Source organism: Berghia stephanieae, chromosome 4, assembly GCF_034508935.2.
Source record: "Berghia stephanieae isolate SIO BIC M18660-M18661 chromosome 4, UCSD_Bste_1.3, whole genome shotgun sequence".
In the NCBI taxonomy this organism is placed as follows: domain Eukaryota; kingdom Metazoa; phylum Mollusca; class Gastropoda; order Nudibranchia; family Aeolidiidae; genus Berghia; species Berghia stephanieae.
In genome coordinates, this window is record NC_088363.1 from 7,842,208 (window position 1) to 7,855,113 (window position 12,906).

The 12,906-nt window shown below is 37.8% G+C and overlaps 1 protein-coding gene across 1 annotated transcript in view; it reads right to left on the reverse strand.

Annotated features, from left to right (window-relative positions):
* LOC144969968 (protein Wnt-4-like) overlaps positions 1 to 12,906 on the reverse strand; it is a 78,508-nt gene that overhangs the window by 26,100 nt on the left and 39,502 nt on the right. Inside the window, exon 4 of the mRNA XM_078909082.1 lies at positions 6,169 to 6,446. Coding sequence (XP_078765208.1) covers positions 6,169 to 6,446 — 278 coding nt within the window. The remainder of the gene's footprint in view (positions 1 to 6,168; positions 6,447 to 12,906) is intronic.

Here is a 12,906-nt window from a genome sequence, read left to right on the forward strand (position 1 = left end):
TTGCAAATAAAATAGCAATCACGCCAGATCTTGGACTCGATCCTACTTCCTTCATTTTGGCATGGTTTGAAAGAAAATGTTCCTCAACACACACACACATATACACACACAAACTCACACACACACAAATTCACACACACAGACACACACTTGAGCACTCACTCACGCACGCACGCACATCCCCACAAAATAGAATGCATACTTGCAACCCAAAAAACAAATAAAATTCAATGATATCGGTTAACTGGGAATGGTAGCAAGACACGTTATAAAGAATTCCCTATTTGTAATACCCGGTGCAATCCCATCATTGACGTCACCGTCGCCTAATGATAATATAATACAGACCTGCCTACAGCTACGAAAATTTCGTAGAATTACGAACTTTAGGCTCCAATTTCAGAATTTCATGAGCATCTCCAAGTCATTAAAACGTATTGAAAATGAAAGTTGATGCCAGACTACATAATTGTATGGATTTTGAAGTGTCATTTAATCCTTGTGGGAGTAAATTGTTGAATTTTAAAGTTAACTATAGCGACTACAATTTTTATCCCCTAAAATTACGAATATAAAATGGTCCAGAAGACAGGTCTGTAAAATATAACATATAATATAGGTGATATACGTACCCGGCCACGGTACACAAGGGTTGGTGATTAGAAAACGATTAGCAACTCGTTATTGTGTCAAATCTGTCACATTTTTACGTTCCCTGGCAACTGCCAATTCCACAACAACCCATCTAGCTCATAATTTACCTTTTGTACTCGCTGTGACAATCGCGATAATGAGAGCGATAATACAGTAACGTCTATCTATTAGTTTTTACGAGGATTGAACGTGACGAATAGACAATGAATGGGTTTGGTTTAAACTTCTTACTGTCAAGTTTATAAAGCAACAACAAAGTAAAAGCAATAAACGAAACAAAAACCCCCCCCAAAAACAACAACAAAACAAACAAACAAAAGAACCAACCAAACAAACAAAATAAAAATGACTAAAACAATACCAAATATGTAACAGAACAAAATACTATGTGGAAACAAAACAGCCACTGGAAGAAGATGAACCAATAATATTATCTATAATATTACACAAGCAATTGATTTCTTCGTCGTTTGAACATGCTTACTTGATTTGTACAAGATGCCCAGGACAAATCAGATTGTTATTTCCTTGGAAGCAAAAGAGACTGGTGTGAAAATCAATGGAAAAACATAAGGTATTGAAGATTAACGGCAACCAAAACATCGGCCATTTATTTGAAAAGGGGGAAACGTTCCTGACACAGAAATATCATTTATTATCTTTGACGTGTCGAAGGAGACTGTGGAGGGGGTGGAGTAAAACAAACAAACAAACAAACACACACACACACAAACCCCGCCAAAAAAACGGGATTTGAAAATGATAAGATGACTTTATTACCCCAAAGACCAATCCGGATATTCAATACTGTCATATAAAGTTATTCCTCTTTTACGGCTCAAAAAATTTGGAGTGTGTCAAAAACTGTCAAAAATGTACTGTCAGTTTCTGTCAATAATTATCCATCTTAAAGATCAATACACCAATAAATCTAACACTGAAGGCAAAACCAATCCAAGATCTAATACGATAAGAGCTATCAAAAAGGAAATGACGTTGAATTGATAGCGTCCTCAAAGGAAATGTCCACCAAATGTGACCAGACAAACTCTAGATTCCCCACGGGAATCAAACAGAAAATGTTGGGAGACCAGAAGAGACATGAAGATGATTGGTGGAAGAGAGGGGAGAGAGGCAGTTGTAATGTCAGGACCTCAATGGAGAAAGCCCACCCAGAACTGGGTACGCTAGAAGAGTACGGTAGCTCTATGTCCCACAAGGAACCGAGGAATGGACGTATAGAAGGAACGATGTTGACCTCACTCAACTCTTTGTTATTACTTCTAGACAAGTTCTCAGTAAATCACATACATTGGACTATATACGCTAAAGGTTACACACAGTTTTGTGTGTTGACATGTTAAATCTCACTGGCGGATGGCATCAATAGTAAGTCAATATACAGTACAAATATGCATGTACTTTTAGTTGTGAGTTGCTGGGCTGAATTGGAAATTGTCACCATGAAATCAACTGTGCGCCAAAACAACGGGAGTCGAACTCTTAACATACGGATCTTAGCACTTGACTACAAAATCGCACTCAATTCTGGAGAAAATATCTAAACATCTCTACGGGGATTCGATCCAGGACGTTTAGATGATATGGTGAGTGTCTTACCACTGGAGCTCCTGACTGACTCAAGAGAAAACCATCATGAACACTGCACTGCCATACTGTGACACTGAGAGGTGGGGGGGGGGGGGATTCTGGCCTACAAACTTTTATCTCGTTTTATTATATCGGGTTAGAGAGAATCTCAACTTGTCCAAAATCTCTGACCTAACATTTGATTGAAGTCTTTATTTCAGACTGATTGACGAGTTAGGGGCCATTTTGAACTGGTTGATATTTGAAGTGTCCAAATGTTTTTTTTTTTTTTTATTTTTTTTTTTTTTTTTGGCCAGAATTAAAAAAAAAGTGTTTTGTTGTTATATGGCCATGCAAGAGATAGCATGTTTACATGGCCGAATGAACTGAGACGCATCTTAATCCAATGATTAAGCGATGGGTTATCGTTGTAGATGAAAAGCAATTCATAAGATCTGGACAGAAAACAGTCAGCATGTAAAACACCGGCCTTTCTCTAGAGGGGACTCCAGTTTTTACTTCATTTCGTCCCGATTTGCCGTCACTTAAACAATTGAATTGTTGCTTTTTGTTGTGGCTTTTATTTTTATTTTATTTTATTTTTTTAATTTATTTATTTATTTTTTTTGCTGTTTTTTCCCCCAATTTTTTAAAAAAACATTTTGTTTGTTTTTTCTAATAGTTTGTTTGTATTTTGTTTGTCTTTGTTTTCCTTATTGAGAAAAAAAATAATTTTGACTTTTAAATTAGAATGAGCACTCCAAGTTTATAGTCTTATAATAGAGAATAGCACTCTGAGAACATTTGATGAAAACTAACGTGTTATGAAGAGAAAAGGAAAGTTATCAACAAAAACACAGAGTATATTATGATTTGTACGGTTTTCGCCAGTCACCTTATTCTTTGCATTGCTATATTATGTGTAATTTATCCCAAAAAAGCTTTTTTTCCCCTCATTACAATTCAAAACGTGAGGTTTAATAGGACGCAATATCCACTAAAATGAGCTCAAGGCGATTTACAAGCGATCGCAAGCCAACAGAAGCATCAGACATGGAGAACGAGACGATATATGACATTAGAGTAGAGCCGCTATTATTTTTGTCGACAAAGACAACGTTGTTACCGATGAGACAATGTGGGAGTGTCTTTGCCAAGGACTCAATTGTGCGCACTCGGCAGCGGGAATCGAACTACGAGTCAGAAGCCGAGAGAACACAAGACCAGAAAGCCTTACAATTAACTGGACACAGCTACTGGACAAGGAATGGTCACTTCAACCCTAGGAATGGATTTGACACTGGACACATCAAGACTTGTCAGTTGATGCTATACGTGTAAAATATTCACAGCATCCGCCAGCCGGATATATAGGACCAAAACACAAAAGTATGTGTCACATTGAACGATTATAGTTTAACTGATATAATTTAGTGAGATCTAGTCACCAAAATGACTGCATAAAAACTCTAACAAAGAGCTGAGTGACGTCAATTTCGTTCCTTCTATATGATTCAATATTCAAGTCGTCAAACCGAATGCGAATTATTTAATGTGCATTATTTTTTTTTAATGAATAATAATTTTATGAGAGAGATAATTTCGTTTTCGAAATGACAAGGATGGGATCCCAGTTATAATGTGAGTTATCAGACTGGTGGATATGCCGAGGCTGAAGAACTCTACTTTTTTTTAAAAAACAAACAAAAAACCCTTGAGCATTTATATAGCGCAATATCCAATAAAAGCGCGTTACAAGATCTAGAGACTTGGTATGAGGGCTATGATACAAGCATAACATTTTATACTCAACCCATGTTCTGTCGTTATCTAGAAAACCCCATATTTTAAAATTTGGCCAGAAAACGTATCCTTCAAATATCGATCAATTTAAATGACTCTCATCTTGGCAAAAAAAAAAAAAAATCTCAAACCTGTGACTTCGCGAAGTCCCTGGTTTGAGAGTTTTTTTTTTTTTTTGCCAAGATGAGGGTCTTTTAGATCGATCGATATTTGAAGGATAAGTTTTCTGGCCAAACATTAAAATATGGGTTTTTACAGAGTACGATTATTGCTTCACTTATCTCATGGTCCCGCTGTTCAATACACTGAAATCAAATTTCCCGATTTGACGAGTTAGCAAATACGAATGTTTTCTATCACAAACTACATAATGTAAAAATAAAAGTCGGCGATTGTCCATTTAAAAGCGTCTTATGGTGGGTGGTTATGGCCGCAGACACAGGAATTATATCTCGTGGTTACGGGTGGCTAGCGGGTTAATCTCCCGTCTGCCCTAAACAAAGACAACCCAACCATCATCTCACCCATCACCACCCTGCCCAAACACAACATAGCCCCTTCCTTATGACTAGAGTGACTTTCAATGACCAATTAGACGACCATAAAATAAAAAAGACGCCACCCAAAGGAGGCCGAGAAAAGTACAATTGATACTGAGGGGCAAACGACTGGCTGTGTTTTGTCACACACTGACCAAACGCATGTTTATATTATGGCTAGAAAAATATAGATAGTTCGAAGATGACGTCACTCAGGTCTTTGTTATTGTTTTTTGCCATCCGCGTTTATGAGTAATGCTCACTAAACTGTATTAACCCGACTATAAACGTTCATGGATACACTCAGTTTTGTGTGTTGGTCCGTCATACTTCCGGATGGAATGTTATGAGCTTCTTAGCCAAGCGCATACTATCTATAAATTTACTTCATAACATGAAGGGAACGAAATTGACGGCAACAGCTCTTTGATATTGTTTTTAGCCAGCCATTTTCATGAGTGGTTCTCAATAAATTCTATCAATCAAACATTAAACGTTTCAGGTTACACATTGTTTTGTTGGGGGGGGGGGGGGGTTGTGTTGGTCCGTAATATCCGGCTGGCGGATGTTGTGAGGTGTTTTTGTTGGGTTTCTTGTTTTTTTTGGACTAAACGCACAGCATCAATATTGATAAATTAAAATGGCCCTAAACGTTTCCATTCAAAGCCAAAACACCTATGGAGCCGGAGTTTATCCCAGTTAAACGGACAGCAGGAATTGCTTACTACCCTTCTGATAGGACACTAATAAATCTATCGCATATAGATAGAATGCGCTTGGCTAAGAAGCTCACAACATTGCCATCCGGAAGTATAACGGACCAACACACAAACTATGTGTAACCATGAACTTTTATAGTCTGGTTAATAAAGTTTAGTGAGAACAACTCACAAACGCGGATGGCAAAAACAATAACAAAGGCCTGAATGACGTCATCTGCATACTATCTATACGTTGCGCTTGATCTAACGGATCAAGCTTCCCACCTTATGCTAGATTGACGCTTCCGAATCGATACCGGGTCTTTTGCTTGTGGGTCCATCCGGGCCATCGGGACCCCAAAATGACATTCTACTGAATGAAATTCGTGATCTCAATGGATCTCGTTTATGAATTGTTGGCACTTTGAAGGATTTTACTCGATCGATCTACAAATAGGAAATTTAAAAAATTCTGACCAAAATGTATTAAAAAGTAATTTTGTCGACATACGGCAGTCAGTGTATAAACCGTCTGTGTGGTTTGATCACCCTTACAGATCGATAGATAGATAGATAGATAGATAGATAGATAGAGAGAGAGAGATGGGTTTGTTTGTGTGTGTGTGTGTGTGTGTGTGTGTGTGTGTGGGTGTGTGTGAAAGACAGTGTATATATGTGAGACTGAGAGTAAGAGAGATAGAAGGTGAAGAGAGAGAGAGAGAGAGAGAGAGAGAGAGAGAGAGAGAGAGAGAGAGAAGAGAGAAAGGGAGGGTTGGGATGATGGTGATGATGGTGATAATGATGATGATGCGATGATGATGATGATGATGATGATGATGATGATGCTGACGACGAAGACGACGACAAGGCCAATTACTCACCCTCCTTCCCGCCTCATTGTTGTGTAAATTCATAATGGATCTGGCCTTCGTCTTCCTCTTCTTTCCTTTCTCCCTAGCGTCCACAAACACTCGGCTAAAGGCTTTTCCATAGGCAATGTTATCAGAGCATCCTGCCCATTCGAATCCTTCCTGACTTCTTCCCCGAACGGTTCTGTCACAGCCACACCGTTGTAACTCTCCATTGGAACAGGAACGGGCTACAGCGTGGGCAACACCTGCCGATGACAGGGAGTGGACGAAGGCTGCTTCTCTTGTACCTACAATAGAAAGAAAGAGACAGAATGAGAATATTGTATCAGATTGGTCTATCAGTTTGTGAGAATTCTTTTTGTTACACCAATTGTATACTGGAGGGGGGGGGGGGGGGGCAGAGAGGTCAAAGCATTATACTGAGACCCGAAAGGCAGAGAGGCCAAGGCATTATACTGAGACCCGAAAGGTCCCGTGTTCAAGCCACGTTTCAGGCACAGTTGTTCTTTTAGCATTGAGCAAGATTATTTACTCCCAATATCACTCAAATTTGTACAACATGGGTAATTCCTGCCGAAATCAAACATTTATTTGACGGATTATCGATATTCCTTTACGGAATGCCCTGGCGACGACATCTAACGATGTGCATTTCTTTATTTTATTCTTATCAAATTCTATATTGACATGGAAGCCACGGGGTTATTATAGAAGCAAATCTAGCTGTGAGGAGAATCATGAATGCCACAGAGACGGGCCAGGGATAGGATGGAATCTACGAGCTCAGCCAAAGTCAAACCCAAAAATCTTACACGCCGTTTGAACGTCTTCAGATGATTTTCTATTATTCTTCGTCTTCTCCGACCCCCTCATATTGTCTTCATATCAGACATGCATACTTGGAATTGGAAAATTCTTAGTTTTCAGGGGTAACAACATTATAACTACCCTTAAAAATCACCAATTTGTGTTTAAATACATTAAATTAATGCTTTAAAATTCGTTATATGCCATCACTGGCAACAAAACATCGTTTTCAAGAAGTTTATTGAATTAATGATCCTTATAAAATCGTCAAATAGAAACAAAAAAATCTTATTTCTACGAAATGTTCGTAGTTGTAGTCTGCTTCATATATGACTGTTTAGTTGGTGAACGAACGCCGTTGTCTTCCTAAACCCTGTCAGGGATCCATACAGATTACTCTGCAGAGGTGTGGCACCAGGCCAAACATCTTCTCTTGCAGTTGCATAATTTGGACAGGGCTGGTTTTGAATAAAAGAGAATTTAAAAGGGGGTTTACAAGACAATGATAATCTATCACAGACATACACACAAAGACACGCACACACAAAAACAAAAACAAATACAAACACACATACAAACGCAACACTACTGTCTCCCTCATAGCAAATAATTCCAGCTAGGTTCGTGATAAAAACCAAGTCATCTCATTCCATGACAAGAATAGAAAAACCCATAGTAATGGGTAGGCCTCTGTTTAAATCATAGATACCTTTTACTATTACTGCTGTGCCCTGGAACAACCCCTACATTTTCTTCACGAAGGTTCATGGTTGAGAGGTTTTTTGCCAAGTTCAGGGTCATTTGTGCGGCTATGTGGTCTAGTGGTATGACACTCGCTTTCGGATCGGAAGGTCCTGGGTTCGAGCCTCGCTCGGCGCATAGTTGAGTCCTTGGAAAAGACTCTTTACTCACATTCTCTCACCGTACTCAGGTGTAAAATGAGTACCTGGCCGTTAACAGCGTTGTCTTTGTCCGAAAAATTGTAATATCGCCTAACAGGCGCCATGTCTCGTCCTACATGTTAAATGTTGCTGTTGACCAGGGAGCCCTTGTAAAGCGCATTGAGCACGTTAAGTGGATATTGCGCTATATAAATGCTCAATTATTATTTTAATCGATGGAAGGACGAGTTTTCCGGTTAAAATCTGAAATCACACACGTGTTTGTTCAAAGTCTGGCAGATGAGAAGTCGTAGCAGGCGGAGAACGTGTTGAAAAACAACAATTAGACAAGATTGGATTGAAGACAGTCGTCAATAAAAATGTCATAGAGATCAACACCACCGATTGTGACACGGTACTCTTGTCATAGGAATGTAGTTTGTCTGCTCTAATCAACAGTCCACAGACTGTGGAGACGTGCTGAATGCACGTGGACGTAAATGCACACTGGTAACACTCACAACATCCGTCAACCGTATATAACGTACCAACACACAAAACTATGCGCATGCGTAACCTTGAACGTTTATAGTTAGATTTATAAAATTTAGTAAGAGCTTCTCATAAAAATGGCTGGCTAATAACAATAACAAAGAGCTGAATGACGTCAATGTCGTTCCTTCTATTTCACTTCATTTTTTTGTAATCTAAATGCAAATTCTTAACATTGGAAACAGGTCCATCTGTATCTTACTCAAGGGTAATTAACTCTCAATTCTTCATAATATACATAAAACGTATCAATGTTCAATTCAGAAAGCTTTGCCATGTTCTTTTACATCCATACAAACAGACACACACAAATACACACACATACACACAAACACACATACACACACATACTAATACATACACAAATACACACACAATCACACATACACACAAACACATGATCCTCTCCTTCCATCCAGGGGGATTATATTATGTTATAAGTTGTAAAAATCCCAAACAGCGTCATCGATAAGGGCTTTCATGAGGTCCGCTACCACCATGAATACGTCCACCACCAGAATTTTACTACCGAGTGAGATAAAACTATCTTCGCACCCAATTTACACTTGCCCGTAAAACTGGTCTCCCTCCTGAAAGGCCGCCATCCAAGTTCTATCAGCTGTCGGAAGATTAAAAGTTATTCATACCAGCTTTGGCAGATCAGACTTGGGCTAACTCCTATCTAGGCCTATTCATACAGTAGTTGACTATTGCGATAACTGGTGCCTTTTCAGCGATTACAACAGCACAGCAGCAGCGCAGTGGAGGTTTCCAGTTACCTTGAAAATAGTGATACGTACGTATAGAAAATTATGACCACAGCGATTGAATACATTCAAGCTGCTGGCCTCTGACAAATCCTATATTTTTTATTTTGGCCAGAAAATATCAATTAAAAAATTGATCGGTGAACCAGTTACTCTGGAAAAACATGTATTTAAAAATTTGGCCAGAAAACCCGTCCTTTAAATATCATTCGATTTAAATTACCCTCATCATGGCAAAAATTCTCAATTCTGGGACTTCGCAATTTCTACCTTAAATTCCCAGGTTTGAGAGTTTTTGCCAAAATGAGGTTTATTTAAATCGATCAGTATTTGAAGGAAAATTTTCTGGCAAAATTTTAAAATACATGTTTGTTTTTTTGTTTTTTCCAGAGTACGGAAGTTAACTGGTTAAAATGATGATGAAATTATCAAAAACTTTGAAACTTGATCGCTTGATTTGTTTGGACGTGTCAAGTTTCAGACTTCGACGAGTTGGAATAATTTTCATTGATCTTGAAAATCTGAAAGTTTCCAAGCTAATTTTTTTTTTAAAGTCTTTTATAAAAGTATTGTCAACTGTGATATTTCCTACAAGAAAATCTCTAAAACAGATTCCTTCACATTTGATATTGATAAAATTGTTGGATGGAATAATGAGGACAGTTGTTACACACATTCTCATTCTAGAAATAAATGTAATATAGCATGACAATATCGCTGGATTGGATCATTGTTGGCATTATGTTAAAAACACGAAGCATGAGGCTAAAAGGGGGGGGGGGAAGAGAGATAGAGATAGAGAGCGAGAGAGAGAGAGAGAGAGAGAGAGAAAGAGAGTAATGGACGAACTGAAGACAGAAAGCGTCACATGGAAAGAGACAGAGAAGATGACACAGAATCAGATACTATGGAGATGATTCATTTGCCGATGGCTAAAACTCCAGCCGGAATGAATAGGCTAAAGTCAATAAGTATCAATAACAAAACTATAAATATCGACCATTTTCACCGCCCAAAATTATAGGTAAAAAGCCTTTAAACCCAAGACAACAGATTAGACTAGCGTTGTTCAATAACGCTATCTGTCACCTGTCTGTTCACTGATCACATTCAATATGACTGTTGCCTCAAGACAGTGCAAGCTTTGCCATTGTGATACACACACACACTACACACACACACACACACACACACACACACACATACATACATACATACTAAGGCATGGAATCAACTTGTGACAACTTTTAATTATTCTTTTTTTTTTCTTTCTCATTTTTCTTTTTCCTTTATCAAAACAGCAGCGATTGGGATCTGAGGCCTTTGGGTCTTATAGAAAGTTCTTTTGCGATATTCTGGCGTCCTGTCCAGAGGTAGCAAGAGACCATACTACAAAGATAAAGCATTTATTTTCTACTTCTATCGAAGTTACAACAGACATTAGTGGAAGTGACTTGGATGGGCAATTTCCATGTCAAGGATGAGAAAACAGTAAGGCGTGTAACAAGCAAAACTATTTTTCTGATTTTAGGCACGTTGAAATATGATTGTACTTCACTTGACGCAGGTGTGAATGTGTACTTGGCAATTAGTAGTGAAATTTTGAGAAGGTTTGTAAAAATAGACGCTTGCCCTTGGACTTGGACTTCATGAAATGATAATTCTAGTTCCTTATGGTCTCCAAAGGGATTTATTGCAGCACTTTGAAGCGCAAATAGCAAAGGGGAACTATCAAGAACCGCTATATGAATGCGCATGTCCATTTATTGCTCAAAAGAGAGCTGTCGTAATATTGATTACCGTGAAAATTCACGAGCCATCCAAAACCTGAAAGACCGCTTCAGATTTTATGAATGACTAGAAAATGACTCAAATGTAGCCAAATACTATAAAATAAACTGTCTCCAATATTATTTTATTTATTGACGGACTCCAATTTGGCTATTTTCTGACAATCTGCCCTATCCTAATTTTGGCCAGAAAACGTTTACTTCAAAAATCGACTGATTAAAATGGTCCCGAAACGTCAAAACAAATTTCAAACCATGAACTACATATAGAATGAATGAAGCTATCACTCGGCTCCTTGTTATTGTTTTTAGACTGCCAGAATGATGATAAGTTCTCACCAAATTCTCTCTAATTCGCTATAAACGTTGAATGTAACTTATGTTTTAGTGTTTTGGTTGGTAGAACTGGTCAGTATTCTGCTTAACCGCATACCATCAATACTTTATAACACGAAGTCTTGGGTTTAATAACTGTTAACATATCGGAAGCAATGTTAATAGATCAATGTACTAAGTCAAAACTTTCTGGCCAAAATGTGAAAAAGTCATTTCGTCATTGTGTTGTATGAATTTAGCCTGATTTTTTCCTAGTTTTTTTTTTTTTTTGTTTTGTTTTGTTTTGTTTTGTTTTGTTTTAACGGGGTTGTAAAGGTGGGATAGTGTATGACAACCGGCGACATTAAAGCATTCCTCATACCAGACTCTAGGTTGGCACTCCAGTCTCCTGCTGGGCGTTGCTAGGGCATGGCTCATGTCTTGTGTTTTGTCTTTGCTGGTAAGTACAGTCAGGTCACCCCTATCTTCAGTCAGAACCATCTAATCCAATCCAATCAAACTAGTTGGTCTACTAAATTATAAACATCGTCCTCTTGTCTCTTTTTTTATTTTTTTGACGATTTTTATTTATGCTATGCGTTTTGGTAAAATACTCACAACATCCACCAGCCAGATATAACCTACCAACACAAAATTGTGATTAACGGTTAACGTTTAAAGTCGGATTTAAATAATTTAGTGAGAACTAATCATCCAAATGGCTGTCTAAAAACAATAAAAGAGCTGAGTGACGTCAACTTCGTTCTGTCTATATGTACAATGTTAATAGTGATGTCATGCGTTAGGGTAAAATACTCACCTATTCCAACCACCAACACAATCGTACCAGCACATAAAAACATGTGTAACCTTAAATATTTCTCATCTGATTAGCCAGGATCTAGTGCTAACTAATCACCCAACTGCCGTCTCATTCACAAAGACCAGAATGACGTACCAATCTGATGTTGAAGAAGCAAAAGGCTCTGCCGCAAGTTAGTCAGTTTCGAATTTCAGTAATGGCACCTGGGCGTTACGAAAGTCAAATAAACTCGCAATGTCCTTGCCCGATTAGCACCAGCAACTGTGTATTCCGATGTCCAGAAAGACGTGTATCGTAAACCATGACCAATATCGTGAGTGTCATGACTGACTGTGTAACTTCATGACTTGATTCGTTGACTGATTAACTGATTAATTTATTTAATGTAAGATTAACTGACCAATTGATAATGATGATAATTTTTGGTGTCGAATTGCCACAATCGTAACAAATTGAAAACGAAATGAATATGTTTATGTTGTGTATATCGCACGTGTGAAAGAAAGAAAGAAAGAAAGAGAGAGAGAGAGAGAGAGAGAGAGAGAGAGAGAGAGAGAGAGAGAGAGAAAATAAGTAGGAGTGAAATATCTGTTCAATCTTAGTTATCGTTTAACATTATAACAAGTGTAACTAAATGACAAATTGCCATATTTATGGACAATAAAGATCTATTTTTTATTATTATTATTATTATTATTATTATTATTATTATTATTATTATTATTATTATTATTATTATTATTATTATTATTATGACATTTCTGTCACAAACTACACACAGTAAAATAAAAAGCAATATTGGAATCACTACC